Genomic DNA, 20,171 nt, shown 5'->3' with positions numbered 1-20,171 from the left:
GAGATAAAGAGATCAGAAGATAGTATTCAAGATGTAAGTGAAGCCTAGTTTGATTCAGTGGCATATCAATATTCTCTTTTCCTTGCCCCTTAGTAATGGTTAATATTTTCTTTGCTTATTCCACCAGTACTGAGCAATGAACTGACATTTCATAGAACTATTGCAATCCAAATATCTTACTCCTGAGTGAGTCCAGAGCCCATAATTTTATATGTGAAGTTCAGAACATTTTTCCTGCCATGAACATTATTTCACATTTGGCTACATTAAAATTAATTTGCTGTTTTATTGTTCATGCACTTAGTCTTATCTTTTCTGCAGGCCCTAGTTCTCACTACCCTGAATACCATGGTGTCACCTGCAAACGGTGCTCCCTCGCTATTCACCTCCTTTCTCAGGTTGCCTATGAATAGGTAGAGCAGTGCATGTCCTTGCCCAGATCCCCAGAGAAAACCAAAAGGCCATTTCCTCTTGCCTTTTTTGCACAGACTCAAGGTTTGCAGGACTCCTTCTCTGGAGATCTTGTGTCATAGCTAGATGCCTTCATAGAATACAACACAATACAATTGTTTTTGTTGGAAAAGACCTTTAAGATCATTGAATCCAACCAATAACCTAACACTGCCAAATCCACCTCTAAACCATAGAATCATAGAATCATTTTGGTTGGAAGAGACCCTCAAGATCATCGAGCCCACTCCACCACTGCCCTGGGCAGCCTGTTCCAGTGCTTCACAACCCTTCCCATGAATAAATGTTTCCTAATATCCAATCTGAACCTTCCCTGGCACAACTTGAGGCCATTTCCTCCCCCAAAGGAAACAGTTCCACATCTTGTTGCAGCAGACCTATTATTTGCTCTGAAGAGGAGACAACATAGAAAAACCTGCGTAGGAGACCAAAGTCACTCATCTTCAAATCCTCACTTTGATTATTTAAAGCAGAGAAGTTCATAAAAGTTTGCTATTAGTTGGGTGGAAACACATCCTAGCCTGTGACAACTGAGTTGCTATCCCATTCTATGCTTGTGGGCTGGCAAAAGCCCTTGTCCAAATGGGCTCTCACCCGTATTTGTCATGCATGTCATGCATAATCCAGAATTACTGAGGACTTGACCCCTTGGCTAAACCAGTGGAGGTCACTTGGGGTCCCTTTTCTGGTGGGTTCCACAACCCAGACATGCTTTTTGCTTCATGCAGGAATAATCTGCCTGTTCTTCTTCCCAGACTCCTCAGCTCCCATCTTTGCAAGCTAGACTAGCCCAAACGTAGCACCCTGGGAGTAATTAGGCCCAGATCTGTTCATTAACCCTTTCTTGTCAACTTTTATTTCACCCACTAAACTGTGTGCTCTGGTTTTACACCCCTGCCTTTGTAAGCCAGCTTTTGCAAATTGAGTTTTTTCTTACCATCACCAACCACCCTCACCCCTGAAACTCTACTAAGAAAACACTTTTGGGACCCCGTGTGTCCCCAAATAACATTTCAGCTTTTGAAAAACAGCATATTTTGCTGAAATCTCATGTTGGCAAAAATATTCCAACAGTCTCCACTTTTCAGCTCTCTTCTGATATCTTATTCCCAAATGGTAGAAGAAAACTAGGAAGGAAGTGAGGGGAAAATGTGGGTGGAGAAGAACATCCTGTTCTGCACAAATACCCTGGTGTGTTGTCAGATGGATGCTCTGCTTTAAATAGAAGAGGTCTCACGCTTGCAAAGGCCAAAATAATAAATTCTCATGAATTAGAAAAGATGGAAATAATGATTTAACAAAGAAAGTGTTTGGACTTAGTGCATTAATGAATCAACCAAGTTAAAGCTTCTCATTATCACATGCAATCTAATTTCTTTATGTACCTATAATGCACACACACATGCACAGAGGCTTTGGGAATAATCCCTGGGGAACTCAGGGAAATTTTCTTTCTTGTTTGTTGTATTTGAGAGGCTATTTCCATAACACGGGTCATCTGGGGTAAGCAATGTTAAAGTGAGAGTTAGAAGAGAGTCAGTGGGATAGATTCAGAGGTCCCCAAGCTTTTATGCGTTTGAAGAAGTTCTTCTGCTTAGATCTGATTTTGTGACTCTGATTTCTGCTATCCACGCTTTGCAAGGGGTTCAGTGAAACCACCCTCTGCACCTTGGTGACCTTTTTGTTTTTACCCTCAGTATTTTTTACCATTTTTTTTCAGTTATCAGTAGAACAAGGAGACTTTTTTTTCATCTTCTGCACATTTTCTTTATTTTAGAACTTTTCCCATTGTGCTTTGCTTTGAATCTGAAAGGTTTAGTGCAATTTGTAGGAAAAATGGAAAGATAGAAACCCTTAGGTACAAAACACCCTGCAGTCTATCAGTTAGGAAAACTCCACAGGAGTTACTTTAGCAAAGCAAATTTTACACCAACAGCATTTTTCCCAGACTTCTGACTGTCTCTAAAGACAGTTAATATTGATCAGTAGGAGGATTGCTAAGCTGAACATTGTAACTGCAAGAGTCTAAGAGCTGGCGTATCTCAACTCTCTCTATTTTTTGTTGTGATGATGGAAACCCAGACCATGTAAAGCCGAGCCTGGGTGAGAATCCATGAACCCATTCATCCTTCTTGCCGTCACTATTGGAGCATGTGGTGGTTTTAGTGCCAGGTGTGGGAATCAAGGGAGCCATTATGTGTTTCCTTAAGCCATTTTCTTGTGCCTGACACTATTTTCTCCATCAGTTTTGAAATAATCTTGAAATTCATCTTTGTGAAGACAAAACTGTGCCTGTTTTGGAGTCAAAGAGTCTGTCACATGGACACTGCATTCTGACCCTGGAAGATGTGTCCTGTTGTTTATCTCTGGGGCCAATACAATGCAGCTACAAGAACAGTCAAGAGCCAGAAGTGACATGGTTGCCCTGTGCTATTGCACAGAGGGATCCTACAGAAAAGTATCTTTAATTTCATATTTCAGTATTTGACTCATAGCCTTTGTGCAATAAATGGGGTGGGGAGGGCCAAAGTGATCACATGTTTGGTTCCAGTAAATTTGCTGTTGTTGTCAGATGGGTTGGACAGTAGTATCAGTTAGAGGCAGACAAATGCATGATTCAGTCCTGGTGAACCTCTGTTGGCTCATACTGACACAGCCTGAGCACTGCTTGCTGTGGACCAGAGATGGAGACCTGCAAAAAGACAGTCGTGTGTCCTTGTAGCCAGTCTGCTCTTGCAGAAATTGAAGAATCATGGAATCATTTTGATCGAAAGAGACCCTCAAGATCATTGAGTCCAACCATTAACCTAACTCTGGCACTAAACCATGTCCCTAAGAACCTCGTCTAAATGTCTTTTAAACACCTCCAGGGATGGTGATTCCACCGCTTCCCTGGGCAGCCTGTTCCAATGCTTCACAACCCTTTCCATGAAGAAATTTTTCCCAATATCCAATCTAAACCTCCCCTGATGCAACTTGGAGCCATTTTCTCTTGTCCTATCAGTTGTTATCTGGAAGAAAAGACCAACATCCTCCATGTTACAACCTCTTTTCAGGTAGTTGTAAGGTCTCCCCCTCAGCCTCCTTTTCTCCAGGCTGAACATTCTCAGTTCCTTCAGCCGCTCCCCATCAGAATTGTGCTCCAGACCCTTCACCATCTTGTAGCTAGATTCCTAGGATCTCTGAATTTCCACATATGCCAGAGTACGTGAAGGCTAACCAGTAATCAGACCTTCCTTCTTCTGCAAACGCGTTCTGAAGAGCACAGCATGTGAAATCCTGTCTGCACTGAAACCCATGTGGCCTGTTGTAGTGGTAAGCAATGCATACCAGCTCACGCATCATTATAATGCATTATGGCTCTCTGAGTTTCCACTGCCTCCAATGTAATACCCTCCGAATATATTTCTTTGTGGTTTGATCCATGCTCATTAAAACACCCCTCCACTCAGACTGGTGAAGATAGACACTTTGTCAAAGCTTTGATGAAAGGGCAGCATGTGGATGATGAACAGGTTTTCTCTGCAGTACACAAGCTTCCTGTGCTGGGTTTATTCCTGGAGCAGCTAACCTATTATCTGATGCAGGGCCTTGTGTGAATGAGAGCTGGTCCATCCGGAAAATGAATTACGTGCCCTTCTTTGGTATTGAAACTATCCATCATAATCGTGTCCCAAATGGTCTATCATGTTGTTGTCTAGTAAAACTCGGCCATGAGAGGCAGCTCCTGTTCGGATGCTGATGCTAGATGTCTGAAAATGTGATTTCAGCTATAACTCTGAGGACATTTAGTTGGAATTTATGACTAGAGGACCCTCTAAGCTCCATCAACCCTATCCATCTGACAATTTTATAAATAATACTGGTCTTCAGTTTCTGAATCCTTTAGGACAGCCTTGTGGGGTTTTTTTTCCAGTGTCTGGAATACATCACATGCAAGATTTCAGTCTGAGATTTCAAACTGTGTGGGCACATATTAAATAAACAAAAAAGAGTTTGGCATAGTAATATAGTGGGCATAATGGAAGGCAGTTTGGTGAACCTGGCACTGTCTAGGGTGCAGGAGACTTCGGCACTGCTCCTGGACATAACAAGACTGTCAGTATTTCTCCTTTTTGCACCTTGGTTTTCTTTCTATTTGGTTCCCAGTGAGCATTAACCAAAATTCTTGAAGGATCCCCATTGGTTTTAGCTTCAGTTGGGTCTGGTCCACCAGTACTTTCTGCTACATGTGGTGCTGTGAGAGCTATAGGCAAAACCAGCTGAGGAAGCAGAAGTGTCACCTTTTCTCCAGTGACTTAAGCAGGAGCAGATGTGCGGAGGAACAAAGAGCACTTAGAGTCATACTTCAAACTTTCCATAAAAGTTTTCTCTCAGCCTGGAGGAGACTGAGGGGAGACCTCATGGCGGCTACAGCTTCCTCACAAGGGGAAGAGGGGAAAGCACTGAGCTCTTCTCTTTAGTGACCAATGACAGGACCCAAGGGAATGGCAGGAAGATGTGCCAGGGGAGGTTCAGGCTGGACATTAGGAAAAGGTTCTTCACCCAGAGGGTGCTGGACACTGGAACAGGCTCCCCAGGGAGGTGTCACAGCCCCAGGCCTGACAGTGTTCAAGAAGAGACTGGACAACACCCTCAGACACACGGTGTGAACTGTGGGGTTGTCCTGTGCAGGGACAGGAGTTGGACTCAATGATCCTGTGGGTCCCTTCCAACTAAAGACATTCTATGATTCATAGATACAGTAAAAGAGTCTGGCCCTGAGAAGGGCTGAGCATCCCAGATGGAGGTTCTGCAAAGTTGAAGGTTTGAGTGGTGGGAGAACATTTCATAGGGGCTGCCAGGCTGTGTGCAGAGTCAAACCCTGCAGGATTATTTAAGGTTGTTCCCCTTCATACGTAACCTCAGCAGTCACCACAGCACTCACTGTAGTCTGATGCCTTGGGGAGCGGCTAAGGGAATCTATTAATACTCTTAGGAAAAAATTAGCATCCAAACAACTTTTGTTTCCTTGTTTTTTACACGTCTGTGCTCTCCTCTGTCACTAGCTACAGCACAGAGCCTGATAGGCTCTGACAAAGAGCTATTGATGCTGTGCTTGTGTGAATTGGCCCAGCACTAGTCACAGCCAACTTCTGTGGGACCTGCTGCCCCCGTTTTACAATACGCTCCAGTGTGCTGAGCCATTTGTGAAAGGTCAGAAATGAACAGAGAAATGGACTGGAGTCAAAAACAAGTAGTCCTATAAATATCAGTCATAGTCAAAGGCAGTTTATTCCATTCCTCCCCTCTCTCTCCCTCTGTGTGTGTGTCTCTCCCTCCCTCTGTTGTGGTTTCCCAGATATAGCTCCATGTTTCTGAGTGGGGAGCTCTGAAAGGCAAGCAGCACGCACATTGCAGCTTCTGCTCCCATCTTGCACACATGGAATAGTCGTCAGTCCCGCAAGCAGGACTGACAGCCGGCACGGAGTCCAGGCATCATCTGGACTCAGATGTTAAGTTTTGATTTCTCGGATTTTCTTTAGCTGTGAGAAACTCATTTGCTACAGTTTGAGAATTAGCTTTGACCACGGACAGTTTGGATTGGGACTCCTGAGAGCTCTTCTCCATCCGGAGCTAACATTTGACTTCACAATGACTTTAGCAGCTAAATTAGAGGACATTGAAGTGACGCTGGAGCACCTACTAATGGATGTGTTCGTAAGTAAGCTTCGATTTCCTATTTAAAGCAAGGTGCTAATAATCCAGAAGGCAACATACAAATGTAATGGTATGTCCAAGTGTTGCACTGACTTAATTCCTTCATATTTTGTAATCAACTGTCTATCCAACACTATCAATGTGCTGTGGTATAGCTAAAGCATCTTCTGCAAGCAGTAATATGCAAATTTGGAACAGTGTGACTCCAGTGTGACTATTCTGTGTTAGTTTTGTGTATCATCTAAAATCTTGATGAAGCACATGGAAAGGAAGAGAGTTTTGGACAAAGCAGTTTGAAGAATATCCCTGTAAAAGAAGTTCTTTCACTGCAGCTTTAAACTGTGTATTGTTTAGCATCAAGTGTCCTTGGCTTTAGGATTTTGGCAGCTATAAAATTACAGTCTTTTACTAGTCTGACTATCGGGTTACTTTTGTAAGAGATGAAGAAACAAGCAAAAGTAGTCTTGTTTCCAAGAAAATCAAGTTTATTCTTCCAGGATATATCAAACACTTTAAGCCAGTGTTAATCTGGAATTGCTTCCTTGAAATCATCAAAGCTCAGTGAAGCCATATATTATTTGCTTCTGCACATCTGAGATAAGGATCTCTCCCTATAATCTCTTTTTTAAAGTTTCTTTAAAAATATCAAAACATTTCAAAACAGATTCCTGCTTTTTCCCACACAACTTGATGGTTTTTGTCTCAAGGTCAGAGATGGCCATGTTTTGGAAGTCTTTTAGGGAGCACAAGGAAAGCAATGATGAGGGAATGCCAGATCATTTATCTTCTTCAAAATAAAGTCATGTTAAGGTGATCTGTATTCTCTGAATTCAGGCTATAAGAAATAAGATGACAAGTGACATTCCAAATTTTCATTTTGGCACCTCTTTAATGAAATGCTTCAAATTTCAGGATCTAGTGATGAGGAATCTTAGGCATCAACCATAAAAGTGAAAAACAGGAGAGCTTGCCAGCTTTCTAGTCTATGGTCCAGTTACTAAAGTGTCCACCTGTGCTGTGAAATGGATTCAAGTCCCTCTGGGCTGGAATCTCCTCTCAGCCCTTTGGGGTGTCCTCTTTCCTACAGGTTGCTGCAATGGGAGCTGGAGGAAAACAGTTGGAGGCTGCCCTGTCAAAGCCTCAACATAGGGTCCGAAATACTCTTTGGGATGTAATTATTTGAACCAACCTAATGACTGTTTGCCACTCTGAATGCAACTCCTTTCCCCAGCTCTGAGTACCGTGCATCCCAGAAAAAATCCCTAAGGGTTTAAATCCCCACAACAGGCAAAGATGCAACATCCGCATCTCATGACCACAACATGCTGTGGAAGTTATTCTGCGTGGGAAGGGGCCAGTGCTTTCTTTGGACTATTTGCAGCTGCTGTAGAATAAACTTGGCACTGTGATCCCTTCTGGTCTATTTGTAGTTCAGTGTCACTTCATCAAGCTGAGCGCTTGACACCTGGGAGACAGAGTCTTCATGGGACAGGTTTCATCGAACAGTGGGGTGTTTAAAGGTGATGTGTCATGGGGTAGCTCCGAGTAGTATTTGAGAGACTTCCAAGATTGAGAAAGCCAGGGCTGACTGAGTTGATTGAGGCTTAGAGAGCCAAAGCTACAAACCTACATGTGTCTTGTCATGTTTGAAGGACATGAAAAGCCTTGTGCCCCGCTGGAAACCACCCAGACCTATGAGAGAGATGATAGAGAATAATTTCTTCTATGTCTCTGCATGCCATTGTGAGCACTGTTTTGAAGCTGTGTCTAGGCTTTGTCGACTCTCATGTACTCCTTTTGCCTCCATCCAGGTGTATTTCCTCATGGGTTTTGGGCGTTGTTTGTGGGACTTTTTTTCTGTAATGAGGGTGACAGCAGACCAACTGAAGTACGGGCCAAATTCTCCAGAGGTGCAGGTGGCCTCAGTCCATGAAACCAATGGATGTCCTCTCAGGTTGTGTTTTGAACTGGTCCCTCCAATGTGTAATTTCAGAAACCCATGAAACGTCCCCAGCTGGGACGTTGCAGTCACAGCTGAAATTGTGATGCTGAGACATGTCTATGCAGTATCACCCTGTGCCACGCCGGAGCCCCAGCTGGCTCTGGAAGAGCTGGTGTGTCTGTGCAGCATTGTGCAGGGACACACTGCACTAGTGTCACTGCTTCATCCCCCTGGGGCTGGAAGGCTCAGGGGCAGCACGTCCAGGCTTCACGTCTCACTTTGACTGTCAGGACTGTGAATCTAATCTGACCTCTATGCGAATCAAGGAGATCAGTTTTCCCTGATGAGCAACCATGCTTTCAGCTAGCTGGGCTCTTCTACCTGGGAATTATGGCAGGAAGCATTTCAGATAACCTAGACCAAATATTCCAAATGCAGAATAATTTTGTCTGACACGATCAGGCACAGTTTCCAGGCTTTACTCATGCATTTCTTGCCTCGTGACTGTGTTTGATCTTTAACTGCCTGTCCATTGAGCAATGCTAAAAATAATCTCTGCTACTAGATACAGAAAAAGTAAACATGAAACTCAGTATGAAGGAAGGACAAAACATAGAGCTCTGGCTGTTATCGATCATTCCAGCAGCCAGGTTCGTCGGAGGTCATTAATCTGTTACCAGATGTTTTGCTGTTACTGGCAAGACTACTACTAGGGTGAGGAGCACAGGGCCAGACCAGCGGGGCTGGATGGGCTGCAGGCAGATGGACTGCCAGGTAACTGGACCCTCCAGGGAATGGTCTCCATGCCATGCATCTTCATCTATGTCAGGATTATTGCTGAAAGACTGAGGCCATCTGTCACCATAATGCTCTTCTTCCAATTCCCTGGTGCCCTCCACTGCCCCAAACCAGGTGATTACTTACAAAATTGGGAAATTGCAGGCTGTGGAGCCTTGACTTATCTTTTTTTTTTTTCCTTTGAAGAAACCTAGTTTTAATGGTCCTTGGGCTGCAGGGGCAATAACCTGTTCCCAGATCAGTGGACCCTGACAAATCTCACTTGAACAGCTCATATCAAGGTAGTGAACTCATTTTATCACGGTGTAGAGAAAAACGTTATAGTAAACAGCAAATGTGAAGTAACCAGCAGTTTCTAAAGAAAACTCAGGCTCAGGCTAACCGACCTTGATGTAATTTGACTTCTGCAGGAATACAGCCTAAAGAAAGACTATATTGGGCCAGTTTTTCTCTGGACAAGGTTTTTAGCTAAGTTGTCCTGCAGGAACTCATCTGGAGTGAGTTCAGCAGAGTGTCACAGGGACAATGGCAAGCCTTGGCAGCAGATAGGTTTAACACTTTCTCTGGAAAGGTAATATTACATCAGAACATTTTAAAACCTTTTTTTTTTTTTTGTCTGTGTGGACTAGGGATTTGTATCCATATGATATAAACTGCCACTTCCTTCCAGGACATGGTGTACTCACAGCGTTGTCAGCCCGCTATCAGAGAAGCAGCTGTTGCTGCACTGACACTTCCTTTCCCCTCTTACCAAAGGCTGTTCGAGAGCTTTGCTGGGCTCTACAAGGCGAGATAAAAGGGAAGCCTCCGACATGACATTTCATAATTAACTGTCGTCACCCGAGAGCTGCCACTGAGCTGCTTGATAAGGCCGGACTTGGCTGCCTGGAGAAGCCCAGAGAAGGAGGCCAGGGCCAAATCAGTGTAGGGATAAGCTGAGCAGGTCCCTTGGGTGTGCTAAGGGGAAAAGGGGGTCTGGGTAAGAAATACAGGCTCTGAATCCTTGTTTCACTGTTTGCAAAAATTATCCCTGGGCCAAACTTTCCTTGCCTCTGGACATGCTAATTATTTTTGTGCAATCTGTGAAAGGAGACCTTTGAGGTACACCTTAGGGCCAACCTTGCTGACTTCCAAGCCTTGCCTTAGGCACAGCTTGAGGGAGCCTTCATGATACAGGATGCCCAGCATGCCTGGGGTGCTTCGCATGGGATGTCTGGGAGGGTTCAGAAGTGAGATGGGCAGTGGAGCCTGCCCTGCTGAGGGATGCTTTTCTTTGCATTATGGATGTGGCTTTAGACCTGGAAGAAATAGCCTCTCTAGTAAACAAAGGGATAACAATCCTGCTAGAAGAGTGAGCCTGAAGTAGTCAATCAGCTGGCCTCAAAAAGGAGATTGATTTCTGAAGGCAGGTGTGATGGAGCTGTAGTAGATGTCCCAGGAGAGAAAGAGACTTAGGTGAAGTCTTTAAACCGTGAACACTGTAGCCCTGTCCCACTCTAAATACCACCTGGGAAAAGACAGGCCATTTATCTCCAGTGGTTCATGGGGTCTTAGACATCATCCAAACACAACGAAGCCTGCCAAATGCACAGTACATTCCATAGCTCCATCTGCATTCCTGCAGACATCTATTTCCACAGCTGGCTCTTCAGCCTTCCTCCCACCACACTGCACAGATAAATGCATACATATGCATATGTGTGTGTGTATATGTATATATATATATATTATACATATATATTTAAATAAATATATGTGTGTGTGTGTGTGTATATATATAGGACACTATCTGATGAAAGTGAAGTTTGTGAGGGCTTCCTGGCATGAAGAGTGACTGTGGTTGCTTTGCCCTGGGTGGACATAGCAATCAGGGCTGGAATTAAGAAACAACTGATTCGCTGTGCTCCAGCCTCCTCCATTACCCTGAGAAACAGCTGCTCTTCTCCCTCCCCACATTGTCAAGTCCTGGCAGAGTTAACACCAAAATAGCAAGGATGTGAGACTAAATCTGTTTCTAATACCATAACTTAGGGAGAAGAAGTAAGAGGAAATTACCTGGGATGCTACAAGTATTCTGGCTCATTTTTCTGCCAGCTAGCAATGAACAGAAATGAAAGTTGGAGTCAAACTCCTGTATCCAGCCAGACCTAAAGCTGGATATTTGAACTAAAAGTAACCAAACACTAACATTGAAAATTCCAAAATGAGGTTCAGCTCCATTGGCCAGAGGTGCCAATGGAGACAGGGCAGACCTTGGCAATGGGGATGGCACCATGAGATGGACAAGGCTGCCATGTCCTGGTAAGGGTCTGGAGTGGTGGCTACCAATAACCGTGTATTCCAGCTCTTAAAACCAAGCTACCAACAGAGGGGCATTTAAATGACTTGGCTCTTTATTTATAACAGAGAAACAGAAAAAAATAAATCAGATGTGATAAGTGACATCTCATCATTTCACAGATAGGGAAACTGAGACAGAGGGACATGAAGCCAATTGAGCATAGCCCTCCTCTGTCATCCCACTTAAAAAGGAGTAGAAATATGACTTCCAGAATCCCAGCTTGATGATTTGTTCCCTCCAGGGTATAACACTCCACCGCAACTGCAGAATAATCCAAATCATCATTATCTGGAATTCGAATCTACAGCACCCAGGATGACGTGTGCCTTTGCATCTAGTCCTAACACTCCCTGCCATAGATAGGTATTATTCCTTGTCCATTGTTTGTGCAATTGCACCATTAACCTTCCTGTTTTCTCATGCCATCAACACTGGTAAAGAGTAGTCATTCTCACAGGCGGTACTGAGGACAATCTGGAGAAAGGAGGGGTGCAGAAAGATGGTTGTGATGAACTTGCTTCAACCACAATTTGCAGTGTGATCCATGCACACTGCAGCCTCCGTCCCTGGTATAATCAAACATTCTTGCAGTTACTATCGACTCCTGGTGTCTGTTACATTTTTCTTTATGACCTTTGCAATAATAAGACATTATCAACATGTAAAGTGATCCGTTAACCTCTATAGCAGAAATAAATCCTGTGGCTTTGCCAGGCTGCCAGGACTTGCTAGTCAAAGAGCAAGCAGCAAGTTCATACTTGAAGCAGTCACAAATGATGCATAATACAAATGCGTGGGTGCTACCTTCACCCTCTGCAACATAATGGGTATTTCTTTGTGTTTGTTTATCAGAGAAATCAGTCCTTTGAAGCAAATCCTAATGCGTATCTCTCTGGCAACAACTTAATCCTCCAGTGTATCCTTAGCATCCAGTTTGCAGGAGATTTAAAGCTTCATCTTCCACCACTAGACTCAGCCTAAGTTTTGCCAGTCTGATGGGTAGGAGCAGAATCAGGCCTCTTGACCCTCGAGGTTGCTCAGCATGATTGCGACGTTAAAGAGATCCAGTTAGGTAGCTGTTCATCAGGTTTTGTTTAGATACTTCGAAAAATAAGGACATAAAAATGATCCTACCAGGTCTTTCCAATGAATGATTTAGTCCAACATCATGTCTCAGGCAGCAACCAACATCAGGTGCCTACAAACAAATGTAAGAATAAGGCAAGTACACAGTCATCTTCCAGCCACAAGTTGTTCCCACTCGGGGATTTCCCAACCCAGAAGTGGTGTCTTCAAATTTAGCATCCCACAGTAGATGTGCTTTCATGAATTTGTTGAGTCATTTCTTGAACCCAGCCCAGGGACCCAAGTTACCAGGCACAGCTGCCATGAAGAGTCGTGGAGCAGAAGAAAAGCCAGTGTTGTACTGCAGCCCCGTGCACAGTGCTGTCAACCACAGATAGCTCCTAACCTCCCTCCCATGAGAGTCAGGTCATGCTCTTGACCCTCAGAAAGCCTCTGTGGAACAGAAGAGCTTTGTGGAGCAGTCCAGTCTTAGCAAAAAACGCACAAAAAGAAGATGGTGAGAATAGAATCATGGAACCATAGAGTCATGGAACCATAGTTTCATAGAATCATAGAATGGTACAGGTTGGAAGGGACCTTCAAAGGTCATTTAGTCCAATCCCCTGCAATAAGCAAGGACACCTTCACCCAGATCAGGTTGCTCAGAGCCCTGTCCAGCCTGGCCTTGGATGTTTCCAAGGATGGGGCAGCCACCACCTCTCTGGGCAACCTGGGCCAGTGTTTCACCACCCTCATTGTAAAAAATCTCTTCCTCACCTCTAGCCTGAATGAATATCTGGGAGTGCGAGTGCCAACAGGGATGTTAGCAAAGGCAGGGCAATTAAATACAGCTGCCCAGGGACACAGCAGAACTTTTGAGAGCTGGAGAGGTAGAACAAGAGTGGCCAGTTATCAAGCTTATTTTATAATCAGTGGGGAGACATTGATACTTTTAGGTATCATTCACCCTCCAGTAAAGTAGGCAGCTGAAGAACCTTTAAAGTGCCCATTTCTCTTTACTGATGACAGAAGGAGTCCAGATGACAAGCTCAGATGAAAGCGATCAAAGTTAGGAGATGTAAACGCCACTCCAGATGTCTCCTACAAATGAGGTAAGGTGCTGTCACAGCGTGGCCAACACAAAAGATCTAAAGCAATAAAATGGAAACTGATAGGAATTACAGGGTGACACTCCAAGCCTGAAGATCCAGGGAGTCAGACAAACTTTTCGCATTTCTTCATCTGTCCATATAAATCTACAAAGATCAGAATGTAACCAATTTTGGTTTTTATTTTGCCAGTGTTAGCAATTTCTCTTTCTCTTCTGTGCAAATGCAGTTTTCTCCTCACTCAGACAAAATCCATCATTATTTCATGCCTGTGAGACCTCAACTACAAAACAAAATTTGCCTGAGAGGCTGTTTACCAGGTCTGGCAAGGCTTAAAAAAAACCCCTCATGATGCCTCTCATGAGTCTTCTGCTCCTCTCCATTCTTTATGGACATGTTGGCCTCTCTTCTCTCCATGTGGCTTTCTCTTGGGGCAACATAACTCTCTCCTCCCTTCACATAGACACATATGCTTTCCTGCAGTACATTAAGATTAATCAAAGCAGTGTAAAAAGGATGAAGTTTTAAAAGAGGGAAAATTACACAGAACAAAGAAGCATTTATCTTCAGAGTGTTTGACATAGTCCATATGTCACATATCCTGTTTAAGCCTTAAATCTGGCTCAAGGCTGAGTACTTCCCATGCCATGCTGAGCAAACCCCTATTTCTTCAGGAATTGAAGCAAATCAGCAGTGTTAAGCCTTACTCAGGAATAACCCACTCACATTTTAAGACCTGGTAGTGAGATGCACCAAGTATTTGCACATTCCTTGCAGTTGCTGGGATTTGCAAAGACTTTAGAACAGATCCCTGATAGAAATATTGCACAGTCATACCTCAGTTGTGTGCAAGACGGCTATTTTATGCATGACATCCAACCTCTGCTACACATCCACAATGTGGGAATGTGGTGTCATTGCCAAATATCTCTTCTTTTGTTTAGATAAGCCTTGGAAGTCAGAGGTGGCCTCCGCGATCCCTTCATGATGTTTACAGGGGTGTGCCTCCAGGGCAATGGGGTCAGGCAAGTTCCCTCCCTAATTAATTACTGTCTCTCTGAGTTATGTGGGAAAAGAGCCGACCTACCAGCACACTAAAACACAAGGGAAGTGTCCTTCCATCTAGCAGAGGCCTCAGTTGCTATTTGCTGCTGTTCTTCTGGCCAGGGTTTTCCAGGAGCCCGTCTGCCTGGATGCACAGAGGTTGGGACCACTTTGCCCAGCAGGGACCACGCACAGGATGGTGGGTGGGGAGGAGAACTGGAGGTAGGATGGAGGCTGCTCCCGGAGAGTCTGTTTGGTGGCACTAGGGGAGGAGGAAGGATGCAGTATGCTCTATCTTCTTTCCTGAAGACATTTTCTGGGGTGTCAACATCTGTGCTATGACTTCCAGTAGAGGCTGTGCCCTCTGTATCTTCTTTAAAGATCAGAAGAAAGGTTGAACACCATGTTCTGTTTGGAGATGACACATTTTGCTTCCAGACACTTCAGCATGTTGGAAGGGCCTCCAACCTGTCAGCCAAACTTATTTTCTCAAGGACATGCAATGAGTCACCACAAGTGACTGCTTCTGGGGTCCCATGGACATACCATGTGTGTGGCTCTTGAACTAGGGTTCCATAGCTTCCCATTGCCTTCTTTCTTAGTTGTGAATGAACAGGAGCACTGCACTTTCCAGCTCTAGACTGGTCCTCTACTCAGAGCTTTTGAGCAGTGTGACTTTATCTACTGGAGATTTTGTCAAGAACTTACTGTCTTGGTGAGCATGCCAGCTGATGAGTCTAAGAACTTGGCTAGGTGTGGGCTCAGGAGGTGACATCCAGGGTTTCATGCTCTGCTCTGCCAGTGATACCCCTTTACACCCAAGGCTGAATTATAAAAAGTAACAGATGAGTGGCCATGTGGATATTTCTGCTGGAATACCAATGAATTAGGAAATTAAGGAACTTCTAACATTACATTCTGGATTAACCTACAGTGATGCGTGGTTCTGGGTTTCTGTTTAGGCTCATGCTAGTCAGACTTACTAACACTTCTAAGAACCACAGATGGTTAAACAACCTTGCTGTAGTACAATGCAAATCTGTCACAGGAGCCTAAATTCCCCATTGTCTCTGTCGGTACAAGTGATGGACATGCTGCACACACAGTGCAACGCCATGCTGATCTCTGCATAACCCAGAGCACCAAAACAGAGTAAAACAAAGCAAGAATCTCTGTTCAAATGTGGGGCCGACCTTCATAGTCAGCCTGCATTGCTGCACCCAACAAAGCCACCCACATGTACTGATGCAGGAGCTGCCCCAGCAGCAACCCTGTTTGCCTAGGGATGACAGGGATGTGTGATGGTCTGTGTGGCCCCCAGATGTGACCTGGCCTTGCCACACACAGGGGAAACCCCTGGGTTTTCATGTCTGGGGGCTGCAAACAGCATCTCTCAGCCTAGCAAGCTGCTGGGTTGTTGCCAACTCTGACAGAAAAGGCTCATACAGGAACGCAGCTCCACTCAGTGTGCTTTCCCACATCCCTCCCCAGGCTAAAGTGATCAGAACATTCCTCTGTAAAACACCATGTAAGACTGGAACATTGTGGGGATTTTTTTAACTTTAAAGCAAGCTGGATTTGCAATAACAACATGTGCTTATTTTTACTCCCAACATGGCAGTTCCCTTTACAACCTGACTCTGGGTGCAGTAAAACCTCAGTTAAGTCTCTGTAGGGACTGCAGCCCCAAAGCATCACCATGTTCTCCTTGTCTTCCTATTGCTTTGCCATGAGCCAACAAATCAGCTAAAGAGGATTTCTTACAATGGGAAGCAAGGAATTCCACTAAGATTAATAGGAGCTGCTGATGAGCTCAAATACAAGTGGTTTCCCTATCAGGACTCCAGGGAAGAATTTGGCTATTTTGCTTTTGACAGAGACCATCAATATCATCCAGGGTGGAAAATGTTGTCAGGAGTTGCAAGTTATCCTTGTTCTCTTCTTATTCTGTTGCCATACTCATGTCTCCATGGAGTACAGAACTTAAGTGTTTTTTTTTCTATACTGAGTGACTTTTCAGTTTTACAAAGCATGTGTTATTGATAGATCTGATAGATATCACATACTGCATTTCAATTTATACCATTGCTGTCACTGGTTTCCATTGACTGGTCTCCGCTGGGCATACACTGACTTGAAACTTGACTCCTCAGTTGCAAATATAAGACACGCTTTGCAGCAGTAAATGATTTCTCTCTCCTTTTCATTAAAGACCAAAAAAAAAAAAAATCTAGTCTAAATAGCAATCTATTGGAATGTACTTTCCTCTGATGCATTGTTACCACAAACCGCTGTTCCTGGCAGCCTGCAATTAGTACTAAAAAGCATCTACTGCTTTAAAGAGTTTTGTCTTTCAGCAGTTAGTAAATACAGCGTGTCTCTTTTGAGGGTCTGTGGTGGTGAGGCCAGGATGTTCCTTTACAATAGTTTGGCTTTTATTTCCTACTGTGCTGTTCAGGCTGAAGATTGTCTCTACAGACAATACAGTCGAATGAAGCCTCAATGATGAGTCTGGTCATCTTAATCTGCTTCTGCAGTCAACTAAAAGAGAGAAGGGGCTCTCCAGGGGGAAATTCAGAATTCGAAGTGCCCATGACCTGCCACAAACACCTGATCTCCCTCTCCAGGAATCACTAGAAAGACCATAATGAGAGCATGTTTTGCATTACTTATCCTATAGGGAATCTATTGAACTAATATTAATAGACTACCCTGTACATTTGCCTACCGATGTACCTTGAACAACCCTAAAAACAGAAAGCAAAAATCTCATTCTTCTAGATTATTTTCACAGTCCTGATGATTGTGGTTTGGCTTCCCATCTCCAGGTTCATACCAACTGGGCGATGAGGAATGAGATAGAAGAAAGTGTCATAGTGGATACAGGTCTCCAGGTTTCTGTGGTTTCTGTGGAGGATACGCATAGAGTTGTGCCTGGGGTGCAGCACATGGAGGGAGGGAGGGAGAAATGAAGCCCACTGGGATATGCAGGGATCTTGTTGGAACCGGTTCCAACACTATGCAAATGGATGGATTTCTTCTACTTTCCACATGCGCAAGGGGTTTCCTGCAAAGGAGAATATTTGTATTATTATTCAGCTGCCTTAAGCAGTATGCAGATTCACATGTCATTTACAAGACCTAAAAACCTACATAAAGAACTCACATTTTGTGGAAATAACTGAATGAATGCTCCCGTTTCCCCTATGGAGAAGATGAGTCTATGTGATGCTTCATGCTGGTACCACTAGACTATCTGCCTCTGGTCCTGGAGCTTGATTGCTCATAGACACTGGTGGGGATGTGTTACAGCTCTTTGTCCCCTCTAGTGGATGAAGTTTTGTCTACAAGGCTTATCTCTCTAAGAGTTGGACCCACAGGAGACCTCGTGTGCAGGAATACAAGAGCTTCTGGGGAATGGACAGGTGTGAGCAGGATCCCCCATGCCTAGGGCTTCAGATGGGGTGAGCAGGGAGATTTTGCTGCTCTGCTCTTATAGGAAACACTCACCCCTGAGCTCCTGACTCAGATATGACTCATTGTTCATCCAGGCAAAGCTCCCAGTAAAGCAGACCGCAGACACCTTTGCTCTCTTTCTCCACCGGTAGATCCCCAGTGGCTCTGCTGATGCAGGCAAGGTCCCCTGGGGGCAGGTGGGAAATGCCAGACACCTTGTGCTTAAAAAAAAAACAGGTAGGCAAACTGTGAGATAGCAGGGGGGAATTTACAATCATAAGAACCCCTGCAAGAAGCAAAGACCCAAACACTTCACCTATTTCACTTAAAGAACCTACATAAGTCAGTCATGCTTAAGATATTTTCATCTTTTCCTGTCTCTCTCACTCTCTTTGGCAAGAGACATATGGAACTAATTATGAACAAAGGCTGATTGTTTTAATATTTAGAGTTTCCCACATCAAGCTGCTGCGTTTTTTTTTTCTTTGACCAGTTTTAATGCATGTGCATATGCTGCGCAGATACAGAGTTTCTCTATTTTAAATGGTTGCTTTAATGCCATGTCCCTAACACCTTAATCCTGGCTTTTGGACTTCGATCAAAACAAAGTATTTTTAGTTTTGCATTAAAATGAGAACAAAATGCGGAGGAAGGGATTGGCTCCACAGCTCAGCAGATTTTGATCTCCCAGCTAGAACTGCTCCAAGGAAAAGAGCGTGGGCCAACTTCTTTTCTGTTTTACTAACCAAATTCAGAATACCACTATGGAGCTGGTGAACTGAGAAGCTCCCACTTTGCACACATTAACTCTAAACTGGATTTAGACCAGTGCATGTAACTGAGTATGGAAATGAACATAACATCCAAAACACATGTTTACAAAAGCACGGAATCATACCTGGCTGCTTTGGGACAACTTGGGAAGACTGTGGGAGTGGAAAGTATTTTTCTCGTTTACAAAACACTTGTGTACAATTTAAAGTGTAAATATAGTTTCAAACTTTTCTTCCAGAGAAAGAAAATATCATTGTCTATTAGTCTCTACAGTGGTTTTGTAAGAGAAAAAAGGAGCACATGTTGGGTCTGACTTTGTGAAGAGAACACAATTATAGACTCTAATATAATGATTTTTATTAGTGCGTGTGCTCAGCTGAGCAGCCCCAAGGATCTGTGTGATCCCTGTGCTCTGGGGATGTGCTTTCCAGCATCTAGGAGAGAGGAATATCCAAACGTAGGATTTAACATTAATCTCTGCACCAGATGGTCATACACCAGATATTCTTTTTAAGGTGAACATGTGATCTACTGTACAGCAAACCAGAGGGGTCTGCAGTCACATGGCAAAATGTATAATAACTCTGATCGAGCTTTGATTAGACAACTGACCTGGTTACCATCTGTAGCAACAAGAAGCGAGCTTGACATTTTTGGAACATTCTCCCCAGAAGCTTAATTTTTCCACCTCTGTGGCACAGCAATATTGCTGAGCAAACTATACCGAGAAAGGGAAGGAAGCTAAAGATACGCTGCTTGAAACATGTTGTTAAGGTTACAAGGCTTACAAGGCTTGGGTTCTCTTTTTTTTTTCTTTTTCCCTTTTCCCCCCTCCTTCTTTCAAACAAGCCACATCTTGACTCATATGGTCTGATGTGAAAACCCACTCAGCTATTTGATAGTTGGGAAATCTCGATGAGACTGTAAGTGATTCCAAAAGAAGCCTGTGTGTGCTGTGAACCCTCACACACACCAACACGCACACACACACGAGTTAGCTCTGCACTATGGTAGTGCAGACAGCTGGGACTCCGGGTAGGACCCGAAGACTTTTATTCAAAATACCATATGGATCACTGAGGAGACGCAGTGTGGAGAGGGTAAGCTGTGATTTCTTTGTCCTGCATGCATGCCCAGAGGATGAGGAAGGTACCATTTGATAGCAGTTGTCTGCCCAACTGTTAGTAGTCAAAGCTAATAGGGGTTATGTCATGGTGTGTAGAAATTACTATTGGTGTATGCCGTGGTGTGTAGAAATTACTATTGGTGGGACCTGTATGGTGATGAATGGGAATTAATATTAGTCAGAGGCTGTGTGATAACGTAGGGTAGAAATTGATGCCAGCAGGAACAATAAGATAACATGCAGCAATTAAAACTAGTTAAAGGCTCTGTGATAATACTTGCAGGTAATAATTTCCAAAAAGGGTAATTTCTAATAATGAATACTTGAGACAGTGTGACAGCACAC

General features: G+C 43.9%; 1 protein-coding gene across 4 annotated transcripts in view; it reads left to right on the top strand.

The window, feature by feature from the left end:
- The window catches only part of FRMD4A (FERM domain containing 4A), a gene marked incomplete at its 3' end in the record, with an annotated part of 393,830 nt that overhangs the window by 156,876 nt on the left and 216,783 nt on the right, over window positions 1-20,171 (top strand). For 2 of the 4 annotated variants that reach the window (XM_082064557.1, XM_082064559.1), the window contains exon 1: window positions 5,979-6,171. The exons of the other annotated variants lie outside the window; for them this stretch is intronic. In XM_082064557.1, the coding sequence (XP_081920683.1) occupies window positions 6,106-6,171 (66 nt within the window). In that variant the 5' untranslated portion in view covers window positions 5,979-6,105. Of the gene's footprint in view, window positions 1-5,978; window positions 6,172-20,171 lie in introns of those variants that run through there. 4 annotated transcript variants of the gene reach the window in all.

This window comes from Streptopelia decaocto (genome assembly GCF_964273445.1).
Source record: "Streptopelia decaocto genome assembly, chromosome: 1".
Classification (NCBI taxonomy): domain Eukaryota; kingdom Metazoa; phylum Chordata; class Aves; order Columbiformes; family Columbidae; genus Streptopelia; species Streptopelia decaocto.
Note: the sequence above shows the minus strand (reverse complement) of the source record. Positions and strands in the feature narration are given on the sequence as shown.